The sequence below is a fragment of the Poromitra crassiceps genome, assembly GCF_964638095.1.
Source record: "Poromitra crassiceps genome assembly, chromosome: 2".
Taxonomy (NCBI): domain Eukaryota; kingdom Metazoa; phylum Chordata; class Actinopteri; order Beryciformes; family Melamphaidae; genus Poromitra; species Poromitra crassiceps.
In genome coordinates, this window is record NC_139624.1 from 41,762,690 (window position 1) to 41,789,277 (window position 26,588).

General features: G+C 43.6%; 1 protein-coding gene across 3 annotated transcripts in view; it reads right to left on the bottom strand.

The window, feature by feature from the left end:
• Positions 1–26,588, bottom strand: part of exoc4 (exocyst complex component 4) — a 298,065-nt gene that overhangs the window by 56,340 nt on the left and 215,137 nt on the right. For all 3 annotated transcript variants that reach the window (XR_014553501.1, XM_083654561.1, XM_083654560.1), the window contains one exon: positions 889–1,025. Coding sequence is in view for 2 of the 3 variants with exons in the window: in XM_083654561.1 (XP_083510687.1) it covers positions 889–1,025 (137 nt within the window). In the remaining variant the exon portion in view is untranslated. The remainder of the gene's footprint in view (positions 1–888; positions 1,026–26,588) is intronic.

Genomic DNA, 26,588 nt, shown 5'->3' on the forward strand with positions numbered 1-26,588 from the left:
GCGCTTTGGAAGGGCTCTGCGCATTCACATTTTTGATATCCAAAGCACAGATTCTGTTTTGTTGTAGTTGTTTTTTAAATTGTGCATTAGGGGGTTTGATCAGGTTCCAGTTCCAATCATCCAAGAATCATGAAACTTACTCAACACAAACTTGTATACAAAGTAAATGTTCTAGAAGACTTAGGTTTGTTTTGTCGTACCTGACATGTTTCGACTGCTGACTTCCTGCAGTCTTCCTCAGTCTTCCCTCATCTCAGTTTACAGTCCTGGGAGGACCCTTGGATCAGGGAGGCAGTAGAGATCCAGAAACGTGCCCACGGGACTGTAAACTAGGATGAGGGGGCCTACATGTTGTCTCATACCTGGGATACAGGTATGAGACAACATGGGGCAGTATGAGACACGTCACAGTAACAACGTGACGCCTCAGAGGAAGATTGGAGGAAGGTCAAAACATGTCAGGTACGACAAACAAACCTACTAAGTCTTGTATATTGTACATTATTTAATTTACTATTAAGTTAAAGGGATACGCCAACATTTTGGGAGATTCACCTATTTGCCATATTCCCGACTGAACTGCGCGACGCAACACAAGCATTTTTGTAGCCACGACCAAAGTTATCTCCACGTTTCTTTCACGTTGGTCATCTTTCGTCTGGGACAGCCCAAAATCGCAGTGTGTCAAAGGCTTAAGTTAGACTAAATCAACCTTTTTGTACTATGATTGTACTGTATGCACTTTCTATTCAAGTGATAAAAACAACTTAAATTACATGGTGAAACACATCATAATTTTAAATTGCATTGCAGCTGCTCATTTAGTGACCCACACAGCTGATTTAAGGATAGTGGAACCAGCATATCCCCCCCTTTTTTTAAATGTACCTGTAGGCCATGTTGCAGATGTCCTTGTACTCTTTGAGCTTGTCACAGACCATCTCGAGGAACTGGTTGGAGTAGGCACTGAGGTCCTGCATCAGATTCATTAGATCCTGGATGGACTTCTCCACTACCACCGTGCTCTGGAGACGGAGACAGCAAAGGAAAGAAAGCAAGATTGAGGTCATGGATGGTTGTTTTTACTTCGAGAGAGAAGTAACGGAAGAGTTCAGTTAGGGTGTTTTGAGGGATTAGTAATAAAAGATGGTCGCTGGATCATAAAGGTTGCCAACATAAGTTTTAGCAGTCTTCTACAGTGTGACGTAAAAAATTGTTATCTCGCAGCACAAAGGCACATCTTCAGGTCTTTTCAGGTGAATATAACACCACTAGAGCAGACAGGCTCTACCATGAATGCTAATGCCCTTGACTCACCAGGCCATGCCCACTGCCCACTTCCTTCTACTGTCCGTCTCCACTCAGCTTACAACAGTTGCTTGTATTTTTATTAAAGAACTGGACACAGAAAATGACAGGAGGTCTGTAGGACAGAGGTGTTGAGGTGAAGAGGGTGTCAGGTCCCCTCTGCTCTGTGATAATAAAGCTAATGAAATAGGATGACTCTAAATTCTCCTGTCTGTCTGTCTGTCTGTCTGTCACCTACGGCTGGGCTGACGACTGCTCTTGGAGAGCTTGTCACTGTACCGTGTGTGTGTGTGTGTGTGTGTGTGTGTGTGTGAGTGTGTGTGTGTGTGTGTGTGTGTGAGTGTGTGTGTGTGTGTGTGTGTTCTGTCACACAGCACACCCGTCACCAGGAGCAACGGCAGGCTGTGACAGCAGCCATTACAGATTAGCTACTGCTGCGTGACTAATAGCTGGCCAACAGCGGTGCGACTTCATGTCCACACGCACACGTAAGTGAACGCACGCACGAACGCGCACACACACACACACACACACACACACACACTCACACACGCACACACACACAGCAAACTTTCCAAAACACACACCTTTGAGCAATTCAAGAGCTGTTAAATGAGATTACAACTCACTGCGTTCCACTTTGCCAGCTCCTAGCACTTACAATCTCTCCAACAACTCCAATAATAGTGATAACCGGCCATTAGATAGGCTGGCCGCGCTCACTCTGAAAGTAGCTACTGTAGCACTATGAGAGCAGTACAGTGGCTGGTGTATGGTAAAGCACAGACAAACACAGAGGCCAGCTTAAAGGGGGACTAAACCCCCAAGATTTCTTGCAAAACGGTATTCTACTTGATTTGAAAACTCTACAGGCAAGATGGCCGCCTATACTCGCTTCTGTACCCTGGCAGAATTCCTAGCCCATAATTCCTAGCCCATAAACTAACATAACTTGGCCAATAAGTATGTAACATACGAAATTAAACAAATAGTAATGTCTTTATTTGTTGTAGAATGCAGAGGACATGTAACTGTTTAGTTAAACTCGCATTCCAGGAATATTGTATTTACTGCGCTGCTCTAAACAGCGTAAATGGCGCGTGCCTCATCAGAGAGTCTGTTCGTCCTGGAAGCCACTCGCTTTGCGCCAGAACACAATCGATTTGGGGGTGGAACACGCCAGGATTGGCCAACGCCAACCAGGGATTCCGCTAGGATTTTTTCTGGCCGGTCAATGGAGCCGGCGACATTCCAGAATTCCGGCCTTATAGAATATTTACCGGCCCAGTCAAAATGTAGCCTATTGAAAAAAGATAGATGTAGCCTAATCATTTCTTAAATACATAACATATTATTGTATAATTTTTAGCAAACAAAATCTTAATTTAAAATCATTTTTTTATTTCAAAATAATTATCTAACTATTCACTGCGGTCTGCGGGTGCAAAGGGAGCAAGCTGCACACCGCTCCTTATTTAATTAATTAATTCGGTTTGGCTTTGCAGACCCATTAAGATTAAACAATAAAACACAAAAAACAAAAGCTATTATCCAATCGTCCAACAAATGTATTTTATTATAGTTAATGAACTCGTCACAAACTTTGTGAACTGAATTTGTCATATATTCCCGTTTAAGTAGGCTAAGCCTAAAGAAAGACACTGGCGGGCCTACATTAAATGTGTCTTTGCATCCAAGAACGTGAAATTAAATAACTTGAAAGATAATCTAAATTAAGAAGTTGCCTACCTGCAACAAGCCAGAGATGAGACGTGCAGTCAGTCAAATTTTATAGCCTATATATTTTCTGAAGCGGTCTATATTGACAACGATGACGAGGGACTGCAGCTGGTTGACACGCGGGCATCCAACTCGCTTTCAGAACGGGCTTATAGCCTACTTCACAACATGAGAATATTTGCTTTACTTTAAACTGAAGGGCAAAGGTAAGAATATTAGCCTTGCATTACCTGTAGCCTACATCTGAGAACGAAATCCCTTGTTGCGTGTTGTGAGCTTTGAGATGATGCTCCATAATGTCATTTAGACAAATAAATGAAAGCTGCCCATTAAATACTCCTCCTTAAATGGCAAATCAACTGAGGTTCTAGGTTATTTATGCTGAAATGATGTTGAAATTAGTGGCTAAATTAACGGACATAATAATAAGCTTTACAACCTGCAGAGGACCTCTCTGTCACTGCGAGAATTCTCGCAATACGCCTGCGGTAGTTTCTTCATGATCAGCGCTCCGCTACATGTGCAAACTCAAAGCCAACTTGCGATTCTTATCAACCCAACTTTCCCTCGCTGTGGTGGCTTCTCATGGCTGGTTGGATCTTGTTCTGGACCATCCTTACATAAAAAGAACTGGCCGAGGGATGTCTGCGTTGACATTTCGGTCTCTTGTGTCAAGCCGGGGCGCTGTCGGCTGCGGGATGCTGCACAGCTGCAGTGCAGTGAGGCTTATTTGCATGCCAGTTAAAGAGCGTCTGCTGTATTTTTTTCTCTTTATCACCCCAACACTCGTTAACAGCGGGGGGAAAAAATATAATATTTAAGTCTATATTTAAGTTGTAGCTTATGGCAACATCACTGGTCACACAATATTGGGCTATTTTATATAATGAATGTATTTATTTGGCCTTTCCAACTGGCTACTTGAGCCGGCAACCTTTTAATTTGCCGGCCCACGGCAACAAATACCGGCTAAAAGCCGGCAATTACCGGCTAACGGAATCCCTGACGCCAACGCCCAGAACTGTCAAATCAAATCATCGACAGAGACGCTATGGCCCGCCTCCCAGTATTTTCAGTGTATCAGAGATAGATAGAGAACGTTATGAATATAGCCACGTTATAAACAACAAACTAACGCTGGTGATCAGTATGGAAACAGTTTAACTCGAAATGGTTAAAAGTTATATCAATTTGGTCATTCAGTGGCGTTTTAGTGTCATGCAACATAACCAACTAGCCGCTAACATTAGCCACAGTAGGCGATTACCCATGATGCATTGCGCTCTTAAAGGCCTCGCGCTAGTACGGGTCCATTGGAGTGAATGGAGATGTTGCAACCAAACTCTCCTGGCGTGAACTACAGTAATAATCACATGAAAAACATGTTTTTTTCACATGAGTGGGAAAGGGCACGTGCAAATACCACCGTGACGTAACGATGTACCAAATCGGCCATTCATTTGCACAAAAAAAGCAGGTTTGAACCCATAGAGGGCATTTATGCTGCTGAAATGACAGGAGTTTGTAAAATTGTAACAGATTGGTCTCAAAAGTGGAGATGTTGACCAGAATCCTTCACATACCACCCCAAAAGCCATATATATTGGTTAAAAGCTGAAAAAAAGTGTTTTGGGGTTTAGTCCTGCTTTAAGCACAGGAGGATATTCATCCATCACTCATAGATGGATGACTACTTACATTTGAGCAGTTTTCATATACTTTGCATTGATGTGCGCGTAGCTGCATGCCATTAAAATCCCATTCGCAGTTTAAAAAAATCATATTGCTGTATCGTGGTAAAAACAAACCGATGCGACTATAGCGATACAGTTAGAGGAATGGGATGTGTTGGAGCAGCAGTTTGGGCGAGGAGCTGGATGATCGCCCCTATGATCAACCGATTGCTACTCATTCTAAAATGGGTCCCTCAAATGAAGCGATTTGATTGGTTCACAGCCGTGGTATAAACCGTATAATGAGCGTATACCACGGCCAACAACTCTGTATCACTCTGCGTCTGAGAAGGGTGTTCAAGCAGGGAGTATTTTATTTTGAACATTATTATTCAAGAATAAAATCTATTTAAACTAATTATCTATTACTTTCATGTTGCCATACTTGGTAACCATTTTATAAATATAATGAGCATATACCAATGAGCTATTGCTTACATCTAGACTCGACACAAAGTTGAGATTCTTGGGCAGGAACGCAACACCTTTTCAACCCCAAATACATGTCAAAAAGCGCCAGGTTACATACAGAGACAATATTTTTTTAAATGTGCTATACCAGAGGTTTTCAAAGTGGGAGGCGGGCCTCCCCAGGGGGGCTCCAAGCAGTTTCAGGGGAGGCTCAGTGAATGGAAGTAAAAAATATATTACATTAGTTGTTACATTAGTTATTAAAATGAGATGTCATAGAATAGCCTAAATCTGTGTGATTTGGTTAAATAGAGTTCAGAGATTCAGTATTTTGGGGGAATTTGACAGTTTCCCCCACTTTCCTAGAGTCATAGACTAATAAATGTCTTCAGACAGACGATTTCTACTGTATGTGTAGTCTGAAGTATGTCAAACAACAATATCAGGCTATCTTGGCTCAACTGTTGAGTCTCTATGGGATCAAATAACATCATGATCCCATAGGCATCCAGGAATTGAGCGAGGGAGGCTCCTTTTTCCAAGCTTCGTCTGGGGGGAGGCCCACAGTTTCAGACTTTGAAAACCCCTGTGCTATACTATTCTTGCTGTGCCAACGTTTGTTGTGTCAACAGCACACTCTCTCACTGTCAACATTGGCACTTATGTATTGAACTGAACTTTCTATATATTTCAACAGTGGCCACTTTCTATATTTGGTAGTTAGAAGAGAGATACAAACAAAAGCAAAAGTAGAGACATCAGGCTAACACTTCCGGTTTATTGCTGCCTGCCTTACGGCATGTTCACACCATACGCCAAAGCAACGCTCAACCTAAGCTCAACCTACACTGAACCCACAAGTTTCATTTCGGCGTCCTTGTTCAGGATTCAGTCCTATTTTCCAAGCATGAAGCATGAAGCTGCCAGGCATGAAGTCAATGGGAGTTGTGGGCGGGTTCAAGGCACGCTGAGCGAGGCGTTGAGGAAAAGAGAGTGCTTCTTGTGTGACCGGTTAAGCGTGAGCTCAACTTCAGCATGAGCTCAACTTCAGCGTGCTTTAAGCTTCAGTTCTGCATCTGTCAAGTGCCAGGTGTGAACAAAGGCATACCGTAGCCTGGCATATAATAAAGGCACATATCAGAGTCTAAACCTTTTGATGCCACATGACAACAGTAACGTGCCTGAATCGTAAACCCTGATAATTAATTTTTCTTTTGGATCACAGGCTACAAAAACTTGTAAGAGACCCAGCTCTGCATGTCAGCCATAATAATTAGCACCTCTACTATTTTTCTATTACTATAACAAGTATCTTTTTTATGTTGTCCCCAAGTGTGAGATCCCCACTCTTTGCCACAAGCCTCTGATATGCAAGCTGACATTCAGGGCAAGTGGCGAGCTGCCAAAGTGACAGAAAGAGACTGTAGGGGGCAGCAGTGAATAGAATTGATGAGCAACAAATGGAGGAACCCCTGATGTGATGGGGTGACATTAATATTAATAAGTCTTTCTCTGTTTCTCTTTTTCCCCTCACTCTTTCTGTCAAAAGACAACAAGCAAGCGTGCGCAGACACAGACGCACACGCACACGCACACGCACACGCACACGCACACACACACACACACACACACACACACAGAGCAGCTCCACTGAGGGAGGTAATGATCCATTGCTGTGCCCATGCGCATGCAGTGCTAACCAAGGCCAAGCCTCTGCCAAGGGAACAGCCCTTCCTGTCCAATGTCCATGCTTGCCTTCTCTGTCAGCCTGCAGGGCAGAGGGAGAAACACACATCCTGCAGGTGGGCCAGCACCATAGTGCAGCTCTGACTGCAGCTGCTACCACAGCTTAGTGTGGGCCCAGGGCTGCTACAGTATGCCGCTTCCACTACATAACGCAGTTAAAAGAAAAATTGCTACGGTAATGACATCACTGCCAATTTCTGTTACTGTAACTAGAGTGGTAATGCAATGAAGGGACTAATATTACTTTATTGATCCCTGAATGGTCAGCTACAGAACAGCACTGCTGGTAGAGATTCAGAGTCAAGAAAAATAAAAAATTATATGTATTTAAAAAAAAAAGATTTTTTCAAATACCCAAAACCAATGATATGCTATTGTCAGGATGTCTCCTTTCTCTCGTGTACTCAGAATGATCCTTCTGGGTTTGAACAGTGGGTCTCCTCTAACTCTCTCTACTTTGACAAACTCAATAACAGGCCAAGTCAGCGAGTGGAGAAGGGTAAACAATGGATCCCCGATCCATTACTCCTGCTCTCTAACAAATGCTCTGGCGCTTGCCTCCCCTTGTCTAATTCTGCTCATTTAACACAGCCATTTGTCTTAGGCAGCAGAAATCATTAAAAAGTAATCAAGGGACAGATTGAGAAAGGGAGAGAGAGAGAGAGAGAGAGAGAGAGAGAGAGAGGGAGAGCATTAGCAAGGTCCTGCTGGGTCTCCTCCATCGTCACGTTGGAGAAGAAATGCACTGTGGAGGCTTCTCTCTCTCTCTCTCTCTTTCTAATGGTCTAAGCCTAAAGCTCCATCATACTGCACTACATGTAAAAAAACTACAACTATATTTCCGATGCAATTCCACTTAATTGCACTGCATTAGCCCTGAAATTGAGCTTGGCTCCAATTGGCCCAACTCCTTTAGATCATAAAAGCACAGTCATCTCACTCACACAGATGGATGTGAGGGTTTCCTGGAGTAAACTGCCGTCGCTGAGAGTGAAATGAAGGCCATGGCCACAGTGGTGTCATGACAGAAACAAGGCCCGGCTGGCACTCAGACTGGCGCCTCGGTGGAAAAAGCTGTTAATGTATGATGGTCTTCACTATAGAAGCTGCCCAGCAGCACCAGTGCTAAAAGTGGTGATTTTCTTTGTGGAGTGGGTAAAAAGCATCACACAGGAGATGATGTTAGCACAGTATAAGTGCAGGGATGTGACTGTTGAGCCTCATGTGCTGCTGTATTCTGTTCCCTTAATGCTTTCAATGACGGCATCCATTTTGAAATCTGTCGCCCGGTTTCGTTCCCATTAATACACGGAGATATGATAGCGTTAGCCTTGGAGCTAATGGCTGTAATGGCGCCGGTCAAGACTGCTGGTCCCACCCAGTGCAGCTCAGAGTGCTCTCCCATTGGCTGAAACGCTCTGTCGCTCAATCATCCGCTAAACTGATTGGTCGGAAATGCGGAATGGATTATGGGATGAGTAGTTTCTTCACTCTTACGATATGTACACAGTCTTTTACCCAGCATTTTTCTCCCGTTTTTCTGTTTTTTCAACTCTGAATCAAATGTTTTATGGTCATGATTCTCTACAGTAGCTGGCTGGTTGGCTTGGTTCCAGGCTTAAAACTCTTCAGATAAGGATTTTTGGGGGGAAATAAATGGGGAGGTACTACTATTCTTCCAGAACCAGAGGTGACGTCACGATGCCAAGTGACTGTTGAGCTCTATTGGGATGGCTGTAGCTCAGGAGTGTCACAGTGGATAAAAGAGGTCCCTGCATCCCCGTCTCCTCGGCTGGATGTCCAAGTGTCCTTGGGCCAGATACTGAACCCCAAATTGCTCCCGATGTCTGTGCCAGCACCCTGCGTGGTAGCAGTGTCTGTACCTACTCATTGTAAAGCGCTTTGGATGAAAGCACTATATAAATGCAGGCTATTTACCATTTACCTTGTGAAGGTAGAGAAACGTCCGTGAGGGGAGAAAGTGCAGCTCAGTCACTCAAGGTTGCTTTGACTATGGGAGTATCAGGGTGGGAATTTCATCATTTTAGGGGCGAGGCCATCTGGCCTTCGGCGTCGCACTTTCCTTTTTCGGGCACAAGGCCACATGCCAGGGCACAAAGGCAATTGCTCTGTTGACATCATGAAGAGTGATTTTTCTGAAATGTGTGTTAAAATGAGCCAATTACACATCCTTTGCATAGCTACATTAACCTGAGACCACTGACACTTTTAAAGCAACTGACAGTAGCAGGCTGGTAGCAGGGCCCTAGCTGCCCAGGTGGCCTTTGAGATCTGAGGGCATCACGGCCAGAGGGAGGGCAACGGAGACCATGGCCTCCATGTAAGTCCCACCCTGGTGAGTATACTGTACTGTATATTACACAAAGCACAATGACAGTTTGCTTGAGGAGGGGGGGGGGGCTGAATGGGAAATGGATCATGAGATTCCCCATTAAACAGTGGGGTGCCCCTCCAAATGGTGCGGGGTCATAGTGTTTAACCCCGTGCCTTCTGCCATGTCGCTCACACCCTGACCCCAAACCGCTGACTCGTGTAATGCCTCTGAAGTACCATTTGCACATGTGGACATGAGTTGCCACACACACACACACACACACACACACACACACACACACACACACACACACACACACACATGTTTATATACTATATTTACAGACACAGAGATGTGTGAACTTCTCTCTTGACCTCCACCTCTCTCTCTCTCTCACGCACGCACGCACGCACGCACACACACACACACACACACACACACACACACACACACACACACACACACACACACACACACACACACACACACACACACACACACACACACACACACACACACAGTCTTCCCCTCTCAGGAGTAAAGGGGAGCTGGGCATGAGTGGGACAGCATCTTGACAGATCATTCATCAACGTCAGGGCAGAGGCACACTTGGAAGACTCCCCTGACACACATGCTTCTGCCCAGTCAACTGTAACACACACTTCTTTGTGTGTGTGTGTGTGTGTGTGTGTGTTTGTGTGGGCACGCATGAGAGTGTGTGCGCATTCGAGTGTGTTTGAGCATTGTCATCCAGTTTGGGGTTGCGTTGGTGTTTGTTCAAGTGTGTAACGTCACAGAATGAGAGGCCATCCCAAATCACGGCCACTGAGCAGCAGTTTCCCATGTAAACGCTCATGGGAAAGCATTACGCTCATGTCTGCAATGTAAAATGTTAATTAATCGACACAACTGTATAATTTATTATCAATATTTCTTAGGTCCGGATTAAACTTGCTGAAATCGGAATCATGCTATTTCAGAATCAGAAATTCATCACTTTATAAACTTCACAGTTAAAAGACTTACTTGCATCCAAGTACTGTACAGTGCACAATACACACACAAACACACGCGTGCGCACACACATACAGACACACGCACACACGTACACACACACGTTCTTACTGCATGACCTGGAATGCACCAATCACAATCTGCCACCTCGAATCAAATTACCTTTGGATGGCCTGCAGCGTAGATCATAGCCAATCACACAATGTCGTGCTGGAGAAAGTGCTGGTACAACAGTCAAAATGAAATAAGACCATATATACAAGGGTTTAGTTATGATGATTACAGAGGGGCTCAATAAACATGTAATTACACAATGAATAAAAATATCAACTTTCAGGTTGGAGAAATGTGTGCTAGTGAAAGAGATGGAGCATCTTCACCATCATCATCCCTGTACCATAAAGCTTAATGCATCATCGTCCCTATACCCTAAAGCTTCATGCACTGTTTGTACTTGTTGTAATTGAGAGATGAGGACCAATATCACACTTGGCTGATTACAGATGGGCTTCCTTACCTCCTAACCCCCCCCCCCCCCCCACACACACACACACAGACACACACACACACACACACACACACACACACACACACACACACAGTGTAAAATATGGAGGTCCTGCACGCTACACTAATCCTAGGAATCAGCCCTGTGTTGAGATTCCTTGCAGTTTGATGGCATATGCTAACCCAAAAGTCTGTCCTACTAATCATCTCCATGTTCCTCTGAGGATTTCTACACTACTCATCACATCATTACCTTCTAGTAGCAGGCGGAGGGGCTGGAGTGTCTCCTCCGCCCCACAATCATCTCATAGTAACCGCTGGGTTGGGCCATCAGGATGGAAATTTTACAGCCAGTGTGTATGTGTGTGCCTGTGTGAGCGAAAGAAAGTTTGCATGAGAAAGTGTGTGTGTGAGAGAGAGAGAGAGAGAGAGAGAGAGTGTATTGTATTTTTAATGCTTTCTGCGGGGGGTATATGTTCCCTCTCTGTGCTCCATTAGGCCCATATGGAGCCATTGTATTGGCCCACGTGCACACACCCAGAAACACCCACACAAACCATATGAGTCTAGTGTGCTCGCTGCTCGCAACAACACCAAGATTGTCATTTGTAAATTCAACGCATTAACTTGCTTCTAAAACCTTAAGCTGTACGTTTTATCAGACGCCCGCAGCTGAAACCTTCTTTCCTTCAAACTAAAGGGCATGTTTGCAGTAGAGCTGACATTTCAACTTCTCTCTCTCTCTCCAAAGGCAAAGATTATGTCTTGTTCCACACAGTGACTCCGTCAGCGGTGGCACTGCATGATGGGAACCTGTTCTACCTTAGGCTGAAGACGGTCTGTTTTCAAGACTCATTCAGAGACTTTCTCTTTCACAACACGCACACACACACACACACACACACACACACACACACACACACACACACACACACACACACACACACACACACACACACACACACACACACACACACACACACACACACACACACACACACACACACACACACACACAGCTGTGTCATGTTTGTGAGAAAACACCATCTCCATAGCCCAGGCAGGTTGGAGGCCCTGGGCGGCGGGGCACAAGCCTGGGGAGGACATGTGTTTGGGGGGAGATAACCAGGCAGAGGTAGGTGCTTGGGGTTGATTGTTACACCTTGAGCAGTGAGCAAGGAGGTAGAGGAGACAGAAAGCTTTGAGGTGAGCCAGCGCTGTCCTCAGCTAAAGAAACTCCAAGTTAAGAAAAAGTCAGATCAGGATTTTAGTCCATTTAGTAGACAAAATAAAAAGTGACTTCTTCCATATTACTGTGGTGAGGCAAATCAAATTGATCAAAGAAGACTAATACATATATGACTTATGTATATGACTGTATGTTTGAAGTGTATGCTGATGCTGGATATGTACAGTACTTTACAATTTTAAGTTAAGAACTCATACAATATGTTTAAAAACATGTATTCATTAAATCTGACTAATCAACCGATAAAGTCTTGATCCAATGACAAATTTAAGACGGGCAGTCCAATCAGTGACCTAGAGGGAGATGAAATCAACATTTACACTTATCAATTCCAAGAGGTGATGTTTTATGTGCATATACTACAATTTGTCTCATGTTGCATGGTGCGAAAGAAAAAAGAAAACAGTTCATTCATATATTCAGTCAGCCATGTGTCCATTAAATCATTCAGTCATCCATTCATTCATTCAATACTTGTGGACTGACTGGAAATAATTAATTATCTGGATTTCAGTACCTTTGAACTGAAATATTGACAACAACATGGATATGAGAATGGATAATACTTAATACTACTGTAATTGTTACTGTTGTGTCAGCTAGTTTTCGCTAGACATATTCTCTGTGAAGTCCTCTGAGACATGCTTGTGAAATAGGGCTATACAAATAAACTTGACTTAACTTGACTTGAGAAAAACACCTCCTGGCATATTTCCCTTTTCTATACACATTAAAGTCCTATTTGAAGCACTAGACGAGGACTGGTCCCATGACAAGGACCCTCTTCAATGATTTTGGAGAGGACAAGAGCAGAATTGACAAAATGTGACATTCTCCCTTATCCAGTAACCTTTTCTTAACCTTGTTCAAGAGAGGAAGCAATTCTTTTGCTTTGAGAAAGCTTTGGAAACCATCATGCTCGGTTAGAGATTACAACTTTCTCTCTTTTTGCTGAGATTGGGCCGACTCATTTCGAGTGCAGCCAAAATTGCTGCGAGTAAGTGTGTCACTTTTTATTAGGGTGCCAAATCTCTTGACGATTCTAAACAGCTGTAATATTGTCAACTGGGTGCTTAGGCACAATCCATTTCATGACGGATAATGCGGTAGAGGGCTCCAGAAAACATTTGGGCTAAATGGAATAGCATTTAAATGATTTATTTGACTGTGAATTGGCCTATTTTGCCAGAATTAAATTGGGTGTTGTGCAGTTTTCGCTGAGAATCTCTTTTTGCTAATAAACATTGGGATGGCTTTTGGTTGTGTTTCAGGTAATGTGTGTGTGTGTGTGTGTGTGTGTGTGTGTGTGTGTGTGTCTCCTTGTGTATTGCATATGTGTCTGTGTATATACACAAACCACCCTAATACCCCCCTCGCCTCCCCTTCCCTCCCACTTCCACTTGTGTCGCAATCACAGGGCACAGCTAACAGGTGCCCCGTGTTGTGATTGCTGTTGTCGTTGATGGGAGCTAGGTGGAGAGGCTCCGTAATAAAGAGACCCCCCCTATGGCTTGGTCTCCACTGTGTGTGTGTGTGTGTGTGTGTGTGTGTGTGTGTGTGTGTGTGTGTGTGTGCGTGTGCGTGGTACAGCAGGCAGCCAATCAACAGGGAGCGATCAGCCCCCCAGAAATAAACACTGGCAACACACACAACATCACAAATAAAAAGGTCAGTGTCATTACCGTTACAGGAGGTGTGTGTGTGTGTGTGTGTGTGTGTGTGTGTGTGTGTGTGTGTGTGTGTGTGTGTGTGTGTGTGTGTGTGTGTGTGTGTAAGTAATTATGCTTATGTATGTATGCCCGTCTCCACCTTCCTCTCTCACACAGCTACATGTAAAAGGAAGGACAAATGTAAAAGGTCAACATCATTATCTGGGCCATTGCAGCTGAACACGTGCAATACAGTGAGCGTTCTGTTCTGACTGATCACAGACTGAAGGAAATCAGTCATTATCTGGACGGACAAGTGATGTGTGACTATACACACATCCACACACAGAGACACACACATGAATAACATACGCAGGCATATCTTATCTTATATCCTTATTATAAAAGGGAGCTTGTGGGCAATCTGTGTTCTCTCTCTGTTTCAATTCAAAAGGGAGCATGTGGGCAATCTGTGTTCTCTCTGTTTAGATTGTGTCCCACTGATGATGTCATCAGTGATGTCATAAGTGATGTCACTTGAGCAAGTGTGCATTGTGGCATCACTGACATCATCAGTGATGTCATAAGTCACTGATGATTAGAGATGTAACGGTATGAAAATTTGCCATCACGACGAAAAATGTTCAGTTATCGTATTTTATGTAACAGTTCCGGCCGAGCAATTTGATTGGACAAGAGGGATCCTACCAGTGCCGATATTTCACGATAACGCACTGGTGCTTCACTGTGTGTAGGGTAGGCTATATCACTCCACTTCACAGCTGCTCTAATCAACAAAACGCTTCACAGCTGCTCTAATCAACAAAACAAACACCAGCCACGTTACATTGAACGTCATTCACAAAGCGTAACACAGCTACCGACAGAGCAAAGATGGATTTATTTCCTAACATAACTAACTAACATGCCATCACCAGACTTATTTCACTGGCTGTACAATAAATGGAAATGTGCAAATCAAAAGTAGGCAGCCTGCAGTTAATTAGGCTACATTTTCGGCAACTTGTAGCGGAAAGGGTTAGGGTTAATTGTTTTAATCAGCTTTGTTTAATAGAACTGTTGTATAAAAGCAATATCACACTCGAGGTCGTGCTGTTGTCTAATATTGTCATGCCTGTGATCGTCTTCTTTAGTTGATGATGGACAGTATTTACAATGTTTTTCAAAGCACTGTAATCATGGTACCATGGTAATCACGGTACCACGGTTTGAATGATAATGAAAATTTGAACGGTTATCGTAAGGAATTTTATCACGGTTATCATTAAAACCGGTTATCGTTACATCCCTACTGATGATGTCATCAGTGATGTCATAAGACACTGATGATGTTAATAAGACTGATGGATGTAAACTTAAAGCCCCATTCAGTAGGTTTTCCAAGTTTTGCTATTGGAGAAACTGCGCCCTCTGCGTGCATTAGTATCGATAACGATATCGCCGTTCAAAGTCAACAAAACACAGCGCCAGAAAGCTCTATGTACATGTTGTGACATCGGGTACTCACCACGTGATGAAATAATAATCCATAGTTCCGTGAAACATCATTTTCGTAGCAAATCCGAATCGTGTTACTTCCTTGTTTTCATGAAGACAGCGCTTCCGCTGTACAGCGCATGCGCGCATCCTTTTCTTTTTTCTTTTTTATTGCCACGGGACGTGGCAGACAACTTGCTTAGTCCCAGGGCTGGCCAATGGAGGGCGGTGTGGGATAAATAATGTCGAGAGTCACCCTATTACAAGTCAATCTACCATGTCCTAAGACTAAAAAGCTCTTATATTACAGTAAAAAATGTCAAAAATCTTACTGATTGGGGCTTTAAAGGAGAATTTCGTTTTTTTTTAACCTGGACCCATCTCCTGGCATTAATTATGATTTGGCCACTCACCTAGCGATGTCCGCGGCGTTTCTGGCCGTCCTAGCGTTGTTTTGAGATCAATAGCGTCCAAGTCAGTTGTAAAATGGAGCTGATTTGGGGCCAAGTGTGAGCCTGTCTTTCCTGCATCTAAATAGCTATTTTTATTCCCGTTTTCCCCAAATATCGTCATAATGTGATCCCTCAACATCCACCAGAGTTATATTTCGCCCCAGGCCATTTCCTGGAGTCGCACAGGGATCAAATTACCTCAAACGTGATCTCGGTCACCAAGTCTCGTGAAGTCCCGCGATACTTTCCTGCCGACTGGCAGGGCTGGCAGGACGCTTTGCGGTGGTGGTTTTAGCATAACCTATGTGGGGTTTGGCATAACCTTCGTTATTTCGAATCCCACATAGGTTACGCCAAACCCCACATAGGTTACGCTAAAACCACCACCGCAAAGCGTCCTACCTGTTAGTTGGCCAGTCGGCAGGAAAGTATCGCGGGACTTCACGAGACTTGGTGACCGAGATCACGTTTGAGGTAATTTGATCCCTGTGCGACTCCAGGAAATGGCCTGGGGCGAAATATAACTCTGGTGGATGTTGAGGGATCACATTATGACGATATTTGGGGAAAACGTGAATAAAAATAGCTATTTAGATGCAGGAAAGACAGGCTCACACTTGGCCCCAAATCAGCTCCATTTTACAACTGACTTGGACGCTATTGATCTCAAAACAACGCTAGGACGGCCAGAAACGCCGCGGACATCGCTAGGTGAGTGGCCAAATCATAATTAATGCCAGGAGATGGGTCCAGGTTAAAAAAAAACGAAATTCTCCTTTAAGGGGCGCACACGCACACAGTCACACACACCCCCGCACGCATGTAAACTTAAGGGCAATAATGTTTTGTGAGCAAAACACACACACCCGCGCGTGTCAATAGAGCAGGCGCTGCCAGAATTCCGCTCCCTGCTTACAAGCTCTGTCATTGGCTCCGACCATGTCAATCAGAGCGGCTTCCGCTCCCTCCTCCCTGTGTGTCGCTGTAAATGTCCCCGGCCACCGAAGTGAAAACAACAACGCTAACTAGCTAGCAAGCTAACGGCAGAAACCTACCTGCACGCTAGCTCGTTGCTACACGCTGAAAATGGCAAGTTGTGATGAAGATTTAGATTGTTGGAAACTATTTTCCAAGGGCACTGCCGCTAAGCACCGACCAAGATGATTGGTGTGATTGGTTAAACCAAACAGAGCATTTTTTTCCCTTGCAATTCCAGGGGAGGGGAGGCTGGCAAGCGAGACTAGTGATGTCATAAGAGCAAGTGAGCGTGCACAGCGGACGAGTTGCAGGGCGGCCGAGCCGTGCAGCGGCTGAGCCTAGGAATCTCGTGTGCGATTCCTAGTACACTTAAACACACACAAACAAAAACACAAACAGACTAGTTAGCAGCTATTGTGTAGAGACGGCGGGGGACCAAAATGTGAATGATACACTTAGCAGCTGGAGAGTGGGAGCCAATGTGTGGGAATGTAATTATGAGTGACTTTGGTAGGGATGTTCATCAATTATCGAAAATCGATAATTGATCGTTAAGGATTGGAATCGATCCTGTGGCATTTGGATCGATTTTGTTATTATTATTATTATTATTATTATTATTATTATTATTATTATTTTTGACTAGGTTTGGGTGGAATTCGTTCCTCCTCGCCCCACTCCATTGCACAGCCGACTAACGTGAGGTGGAGCTTCATATAGTCTCTAGTTTTCTGGCTGGGCACAGGCCTTTGTGCCAACAAAACTGTTTTAAACATGGGGAATTCACACCGGCATGCGCCGGGGACAGCAGTGTTGGAGAGGAGACACATTGAAATAAAGAGTTTATTGAGGAGAACACGTTGTCTTTCGTATTTTCTGCCATAGGCATTCATTTTGTAAAAAAAAAAATATTGAAAATTTTCTAAGTATTAACTCATTGAGTAACAATGACGACTTTAGTCGTCAATTCAAATAGTGACGTAGAGTGCCAAAGACGACTAAAGTCGTCAATTGCGTTTTTTGACGGGGGGATGTCGATCTAAGCCTCTTACATCGCCTCTTACAATATGGGAGCTATTGAATGTGTCTAACCTATTTTACAGAACCCTTAGGTGGCGACAGTGCTCTCCAGATAACAGAAAGGCAAGGAAAAAACAAAGAAGAAGTCGTTGGGGAAACGGAAATCGCATCGCATCCGTATGCATCGATATGCATGAAGCAATACGTTACTGTAGCTGTGCCTGCAGCAGCCAATCTGCTCCCACAATTGAGCCGCTCCATGTCCGTTGCGACAGCACATCCGCATGATCAGCCGTGGAGTTGTTATTATTCTCAACTGGAAGCATGGTTGCCGGTGACAAACACACGCGGAACGCTGTAAAAAGCTGGATGTCGCGCACCCTTCACTGTGCACAGCAAACTCAGCAGAGAGCCACCAGAGACACTCCCATACGGAGGAGGAGTGTGCAGTTGAGGCGGGGCGGGGCGGGGCGGGGGGGGGGGGGGGGGGGGGGGGGGGGGGCACGCAGAGCAGCACACAACACCCAGACAGACCCAGACAGCAGGACGGGATTGACAAACGCAAGCCAGAATATCCGATGCCCACCAGCAGCAAATCAAGACCAGCAAGAAGCTGCAACCAGCAGCGCACGCAGGGGCCAGCGCTGCTGGTTGCAGCTAAAAAATATTATTCTGCCAAACAAAATTCCCTGGCCTTCACTGTTTTATTGAAGGAAATTATTTTTGAGGTGTGACTACATTAGAAAAGATTAGCTTCAGTCAGTGATGTGCTTGAAATGTTTAATTTCACAAAAGGCTCATTATCTCAGCTTCTAGAAAAAAATTGCTGTTTTTGGTTAAATCAAGCTATCTTCTCCGGCTCATAACTAAAGAACGGAAAATGGGATCAATAAACTTTTTTTTGCAGATGATAGAATAGAGTCTCATCGTTCTTTGTGCGTGTTCAGTGTTTACATAGTAATATCACACAATATTCTGTGGGCCTCGAGAAATCACTGAAAACGCTCTGAAACTCTGGCACTGGGAGCGTCCGTTCTCCAAAAGTGGCTGGCACTCAATGAGTTAATATGATCGATAATCGATAATTGATTGTTAATTTTCACCGATTATCGATTTTGGAAAATTTTCAAAATGAACATCCCTAGTCTTGGCTGATGGAATAAGCAAGCAGAACCCAAACAACGCACTTCTTCCAAACTCACAGTGTGTGTGTATACACACACACACACACACACACACACACACACACACACACACACACACACACACACACACACACACACACACACACACACACACAGAGAGAGAGTACACACCAAATAAGTTTGCATGTAGGCTTGACACCAGTGTTTTAGGGTAAGGGAAATAAGTTAGCCCATTTAGTGCTTTGGTAGGTTTGAGACTGCACACGTGCATCGGGATTCCAAAGTAAGTGTGTGTGTGTGTGTGTGTGTGTGTGTGTGTGTGTGTGTGTGTGTGTGTGTGTGTGTTTGTATGTGAGTGTGTCACAATATAAGTGTGTAAAGGGGACGTGGGGGGTTCTACAGAGATTAATGGAGCCAATCTCCAGCGCTATCCAGCAGACTGACCATACCCCCCCTATCCTCCTCTCTTCCTCTATTCCATCCATTCCCCCTCTCCCCCTCTCCCCTGGATCTAGCTCTAATTAAATGAATCAATCAGTGGCAGGCAATGCTGGACAGATAGCATCACACTGCTAGTGCTAACAGTGTGTGTATGTGGTGTGTGTGTGTGTGTGTGTGTGTGTGTGTGTGTGTGTGTGTGTGTGTGTGTGTGTGTGTGTGTGTGTGTGTGTGTGTGCGCGCGCACGCACGCACGCACATGCGTATGTGAGTGTGTTTGGGTGGGGGGTAAAAGTAGCAGAGTGAGAAAAACAGAGAATGCGGACACCAAACAGAAAACACTGAAAAATACTGTAAGAGCAAAATTGACAGGAAGTACCGTAAACAATCACAATCACAAACAACCACAGACAGGAGGAGGAGATGCGTGGCCCGGCTCTCTTAGGATCACTGCTCGTCTAGAGACTTATCAGACCAGTCCATGCTATCACACACACACATGAATGGACATTAACCTTTCCAACTGAACTATACTGCCACACTTAGGCCTTATCTTACTATCCTAGTGGACAATATATAGCCACTGTCAAGCTCATATTAATATCATACTCTCTATGAGCACATCACTATATATATATACTGTATATATATGTACATTATATGCAGTGCTTTGACACTGCTGGTACCTAGTGATAGGCAAATCTTCTCCTATATCCATATCACTTATTAACTTGGTCCCCAGACTGCATGCGTATTGCTTTATTATCTACCAGGCCTAAGGTAAGATATTCACCTTGACTCCCATATATGTTCCGCCAAAGTCACTTTGTCCATTTCTACCAAGCCCATATCAGTGACAAAGGGTCAAAGGAGCCATATAATAGAAATGTATTCAATAATACAGGTCTAGCAGTCCAAAAGCTAATGCTATGGAAATGCATTTATAAATAATCTCTTCATGCTGCACTGTCTGGCATACTGTAGCAAACCTAGCCTGAAGGCAATCTCACACATTGTAGCAGAGTCAGAAAAGGATAGAAATATTATTTGTATAATTTGATACTTCTAAAAAAGAAACAACTACCTAACTGTGTCTATGTGTGTGTCCACAAAAGTGTCAGTGTGCATTGGCATATGTGTGTTCTCATCTGTGGGTGTTTGGCAGTGAAAACCTGAGCTCCATCCCAGAACAGTCAAGCACACATGCTGAAGGCTAATGTCTTCCTCCCATTCGAACCGATGCACATGTTAATGTGTGCTGCGGTGGACTGGAGAGAGCAGGTGCGTCTATAAATGTGCTCCCCTATGGTTTGCCCTGTGTGGTGGCAGCCAAGGTGGAGGAAAGTGTGTGTGTTTAATGGTGTAGCAATATTGAGCGTCCTCCCACCCGTCTCTCTCTCTCTCTCTCATCAACCACAGTAGTTCTGATGCCAATGGTGTGTGTCTCTCACCGATAACACCTGGCACAGGACATTTCATGCCACCTTAAGGGAGCACAGCACATACATGTGTGCACAGGAAAACACACACACACACACACACACGTATGCAAATACAACCACAACTGCTCCAATATTAGAGTCCCTATCAACTGGTCTACAGTACTGTCACTACTAGGGCCGGGTATTGAGAACGGTACCAATGTAGTCCCGGTTCCAAATTGCCTAATTCACCAGAATTGATAAGTCAGTCACCACACTAACGATACCTTTTCACGATCATTAAAAATAATCAACAGCTGAATGCTTCTGGAGCCATTTTTGTGTGTGCTTTTGGTGTGCTGTCAATCGCAAAGAATGATATAATAGGGATGGAGGCGTTTGGTGACGCACGTACTCATCCTCATGTCAGTCATCACACTGGTCAAGTTGTTTTCGTAGTACATGTGGTGAGTTGGCTAACAGAGCTCTGTGGCATGCTGGCAGCCTTATTCAAAACAACATAATTTGACTGAAACAGTTTATTCAGAGTTCCAAAAAAAGACCCTAAAATGACTCCAAAGAGCTCGTACAGCATATGTGTTTTTAAACCAAACGATCGAATTGCGGGTCCAAAAGTCAAAATATTACATTTTCCTCACTTGTTCTGCACTGCACCAACCGTCGCAACAGCAGCAAGCAGATGCTGGTTGCAAAGGCTACAGGAAATGTTGTCATTGCAGGTAGAGCACGCAATAAAAAGGTAAATACAAATACTTCAATTTTTTTAAGTTGCTTATATTGTGTTCTTTCAAGGAAGGTCAAATGGGCCTTAGCTGTTTAGAAAAGTAAAATTGAAACTAAAGTGACTGTCCACAGCAATGACTTTCTTGAGTACTAAAACAAAGTTAACTCCACTAAAGCTGTTTGTAGTCTTTTACCACTGGCAATTTATACAGTAGGAATCATTAAGGGAAGTGATAAAGAATCGGATCAATAAGAATAATCGAAATTGGTAAAATCCTAATGATACCTGTCATGGAAAATTATTGATCAAATGCTTATTGATTGATTAGTTATTAGCTATGGCAATTCCATGCTGTATTTAGTGAACTGTGTTTTTTAGCAATGCAGAGGATTGCTGTTCTGTGAGAACAAGTATCTTGTTTTGGGGAAGTGTCTAGAGAACATGTGAGTTCCTGTGGGAACCTGTGTCTTGTTTTGGGAAGAACTGTGAGAATAGACACTTGTTATGTATTCCAGTGAACATCAGATTAGCTACATGGATGAATGGAAAGAACTGCCCCTCCACGGTGGGGGGGCGGGCAACATTGGTTTTAGTATATGAACTGTTGTAAACAATGATGCGGGGCTCTTGTATCGTCAAATGTAGATGAGAGGAGACCTCCGTGCACGGAGAGATGATTGTGGAAATAAAAAACCTCCTATGAACATTTTAAACGGATATCTCATTATTGATGAATCGGCAGAGCATTGCAGTGGATTTTTCCTCCACAACTAAACAACTTGGGGGCTCGTCTACGGGATCTCACGACTGGGATGCGGACCTCTGGCATGTTGACTGGTGATAACCTCCTGTCAAAGTTGGACCTGAAAGCTCGATTAATGCTAAGAGAGCAGGAGTCGACATGCGGAGGAATGTAGCCCAGCGCTGTGATCTGCGGAACCTGGTGAGGCAAATACACACTGAATGCATTTGCAATTGAGTAGCTGTGAAATTTAGAATAATGTTATACAAATTGGTTCTAAAAATAGACAATTGTAACTACGGTACTGTTAAAAGCTGCAGGTCTGGGGGATTGTGTAGTGGAGAACGGATGTAACTTCTGCCTGGGCAATTCATTGCCTTTGAGGGGAGTGCGGGGTCCTGGGGATGCTCGCGTGAGATAATATTAAATAAAACTCACTATTGCCGTTATCGGATATACTCACTGCCGAGAGGGTGAGGCGTTGCGTTAGTAGGAGGCGCACGCGTAAGGTAACCTACTAGAGCCGACTCGTTTTGGGCATGGTTTTCGAGAAAAAAAAACTGGCCTGTTGTCGACGGGCAACAGTAGACGCGGGTTGAAAGGTATTACTTTAGCGTCGACGTAAGTTGAAAGGTATACTTAGCGTCTAAAAACTGCAGTAAGTGGAAAAAAAAACACATACCCGGACCTGAGTTTTGCGAAAGGAGGTATAAAGTATATGTAGTTATAATAAAAGGGATACAATTGCAAAGTCAAAGCATTGGGAAAATTCTTACCATTCATTTGCAAAAAGAGAAAAAAGAAAAGTTGTTTTCAAAAGGTCTCTTTCCTTTGAACAAAAAAAAAGAAATAAAAAAAGGGGAGAGTGTGGGTGAAACTGAGCAGTGAGGCTCATTGAGGAAGAAAAAAAATGAGAAAAATGAATGGGAAATGAATGGGAAATGACTGAGATATGAATGAGAAATTTCTGAATGAGAAAAATGAGAGGAAGAAAAATCACAAACTAAACTTTTGTTGTGGGGCTAAACGTTCAAATTGAACTTTTTGTTTTGGGATGCAAGCGTTAAACAGGGGCTAAACGTTCAAATTCAACTTTTTATTTTGGGGCTTAAACGTTCACATGTGTGTAGATAAGCCGGCCGGCAGGGGACAAACAGGGTTGTTTATTTTGTTATGTGAATCCACAGTGTGTTTTATTTTAACCCATACTTGCCTACAAAAGAGGGATTGGTTGTTATTTTGTTTTTATTGGTAATATCACAAGGTATTGGTTTTGATTTCGCACACACAAACAAAACCACAGCTGTTTAGAGAAAGCTCATGAGGAGCTATGGGTTTGTATTTGCAGAGGTCGAAATACACACCAGGAAAGCACATTTGTCTCAAGCAGACCTACACGCCACATTTAGAGGGAAATATAGACTGTATAAAAGTTATGGTCTAGGTGGTTTTGAAGAACCACAGAAAAACAGCAACACATTTATTATGAAGGGGAAAAGAAAGTATGTCTGCCAGAAGCAATACATACATACATACCATACATACACTTTCAATTATCATGTGAGGAGTTTAATCTTTCGCTAGTGTCTCTTAATGTGTCTTAAAAGGTCTCAACCTGGAAATTGACCCGCGCCTCACCACCATCATGTAGCAGACTGAGAGTCAGCGCCAGGCTCAACTACACTGAAGACCGCCAGCAGTCCAGGCTCCAGCGGAGACCATCAGCACTCCGGGCAGGCTACAGCCAGGGAACCGGCAGCAGCATCCGTACCGCAGCCACCAGCCCTGAACACCGCAGCTAGCGGCCAGCAATGGGAGAGAGTAAAATCTCTCCCTCCCGTGTAAGTGTTTCACCACACCGGTGTAAACGGGCTACAGAAATGCAATATGAGTGGTTTGCTTGCTGTAAAAGAATATATGACTGCCGTGGAGTTTTCGATTCATAGGCTTGGCCCGGAGGTTGACGCCACCTGGACAGTAACAGCGGAGAGGACTCAACGAAGCGAATCAAGACGGAGCGGAGAGGGTGTGAGGCGCTGGTCAATCACAGGCGAGAGGCTGACACGGCCGGAGACGCAAGCCAGTTGAGGGTGGAGGAGTTCACAGCAGAATTTTCTCCAAAGACACCAATTATGAGCAGATAAGTAATGACACACATGAACATTTGCATGTTACAGCTGTTTGACAAACCATTGTTTTAGCAAGAGAATCACACACTGCATACATTATGTACATGCAATGCACACAGAGCAAAAGTACTTTTTTGTATTAGTACAGTATTGTTTAATAGAAGTTATGTTTTTTTTTAGGAAAAGTGAGTGTTTAGCCTGGAAAACCCTTATTGCCAAGCGAAAAGGTAAATGTTTGTGAACACACTGAGATTTCTCTCCCCCCCCCCCCCCCCCCCCGCTTCTCGGCCTGAAGCCTTGAAGCGGTGCAGCACCCTCCAGATAACCACAGTGCATAGCGCACACACATTTCCCAAGAGGACTGAGAGAGGCAGAGACAAGTTAAAGGGTGTCTCTCTCTAAAAAATAAGTATATAGAAAAACTGCTAAATTAATTGACACATGCGTTATATAACGCATCTGTCAAAGGGGGTAAGCAGCTTTTGTTTTTGTGTCTGTTTTTTGTTTTGTTTTTAAGTTTTTGTTGTTGTTGTGTATGTGTTTGTGTGCCTGTGTGACTGAGACAATCAGATGGACAAGCAGACTGAGACAATCAGATTGGACAGTAGATTGGGACGATCTCCAATGCCAGATGCTGAGATCCAGCCTCCCACATCCTTCACCAGCGCAATTAGCTTAGTCTCTGCATACACACACACACATGCGAAAGTTTGAGGACAGACCGGATGAATGGCGAAGGACAGACAGCGTGGTGCACTCGGGCGAGTGCATCCTTCGTGGCGGTTTCCCCCTGGCGAGTGGGATGCTGAGAGTCGTACTTGGTGTGGTTTGTGTAAAAACTGTGATCATGTGTATTAAAAAGCGTTTTGGAACCACAGGAGACAGGGGGAGTGTGAACACAGTGTGAATGAGTGAAGCCTTGGAACGGTGAAAGGTGTGTGATTGTTGAAGGGAATGTTAATGTACACCAGTTAGACAGGAAATAATGGACTCCAGTGTGACTAGAGAGCGGAGATGAGGACAAAGACTTGAGACATGACTTGGACTTGTAAGATGACTTGTGAGCTGATAGGTTGCGGGTTTGTTTCCCGGCTTTTGAGCAGAGTACATGCCAAAGTCGACTTGGGATGTATGTCTGCCGGATGCTTGGAAAGGAACCCAAAACAAAGAGGTTAATCTGACTAATGTACTCTGTAGGTTGTGTAAATTGTGTATTAAGTAGGGTTGGGGGTAATTAATCAAATTGTGTGTTAAATGAATATAAACATATTCTAAACTACCAAGTAGGGCTTAATTTGAATGTAACCTGTAGCAAGTTAAAGGTTTCAGTCTTCGATTGGATGAACAGGAGCCATTACCAGAAATGTGTAAACTGTGTTTTTAAGAAGAAAAAATATATGCCAAAAGTGTGGAGCAATAAAAAGGCCATTGACCTCTGACACACTTCGTTTATGCTATGAAATCTTGGGTAAATAATCATGCTTGATTTGATATTAGCATAACTAAGAGTTTGATTTGAGCAAATGATACATTGTAACATAAGTATGTATTAAGTATTAAGTAAGTAACCGAAATGAAGGACTTATTAATTGTGATTGTGAACACATAGGGAAATTTTAATCTATATAGATGTGTGAGATGATACATTTTTTTCTAACAAGTTAAGGATAATAGTTATGTTAGTTTTCTTTGACTGTGTTTGAACTTATAGTTTGTTATCAATAATTTATTTTTAATATTGATAATAATGATTTATTCTTATCAAAAGTGTGGAATTGTCATGGAAAATTATTGATCAAATGCTTATTGATTGATTAGTTATTAGCTATGGCAATTCCATGCTGTATTTAGTGAACTGTGTTTTTTAGCAATGCAGAGGATTGCTGTTCTGTGAGAACAAGTATCTTGTTTTGGGGAAGTGTCTAGAGAACATGTGAGTTCCTGTGGGAACCTGTGTCTTGTTTTGGGAAGAACTGTGAGAATAGACACTTGTTATGTATTCCAGTGAACATCAGATTAGCTACATGGATGAATGGAAAGAACTGCCCCTCCACGGTGGGGGGGCGGGCAACATTGGTTTTAGTATATGAACTGTTGTAAACAATGATGCGGGGCTCTTGTATCGTCAAATGTAGATGAGAGGAGACCTCCGTGCATGGAGAGATGATTGTGGAAATAAAAAACCTCCTATGAACATTTAAAACGGATATCTAATTATTGATGAATCGGCAGAGCATTGCAGTGGATTTTTCCTCCACATACCCTACCCAAGTCACGACCATCTTTAATAATCCTTTACGGTCACCTGAGTTACAGTAGATAGATAAAT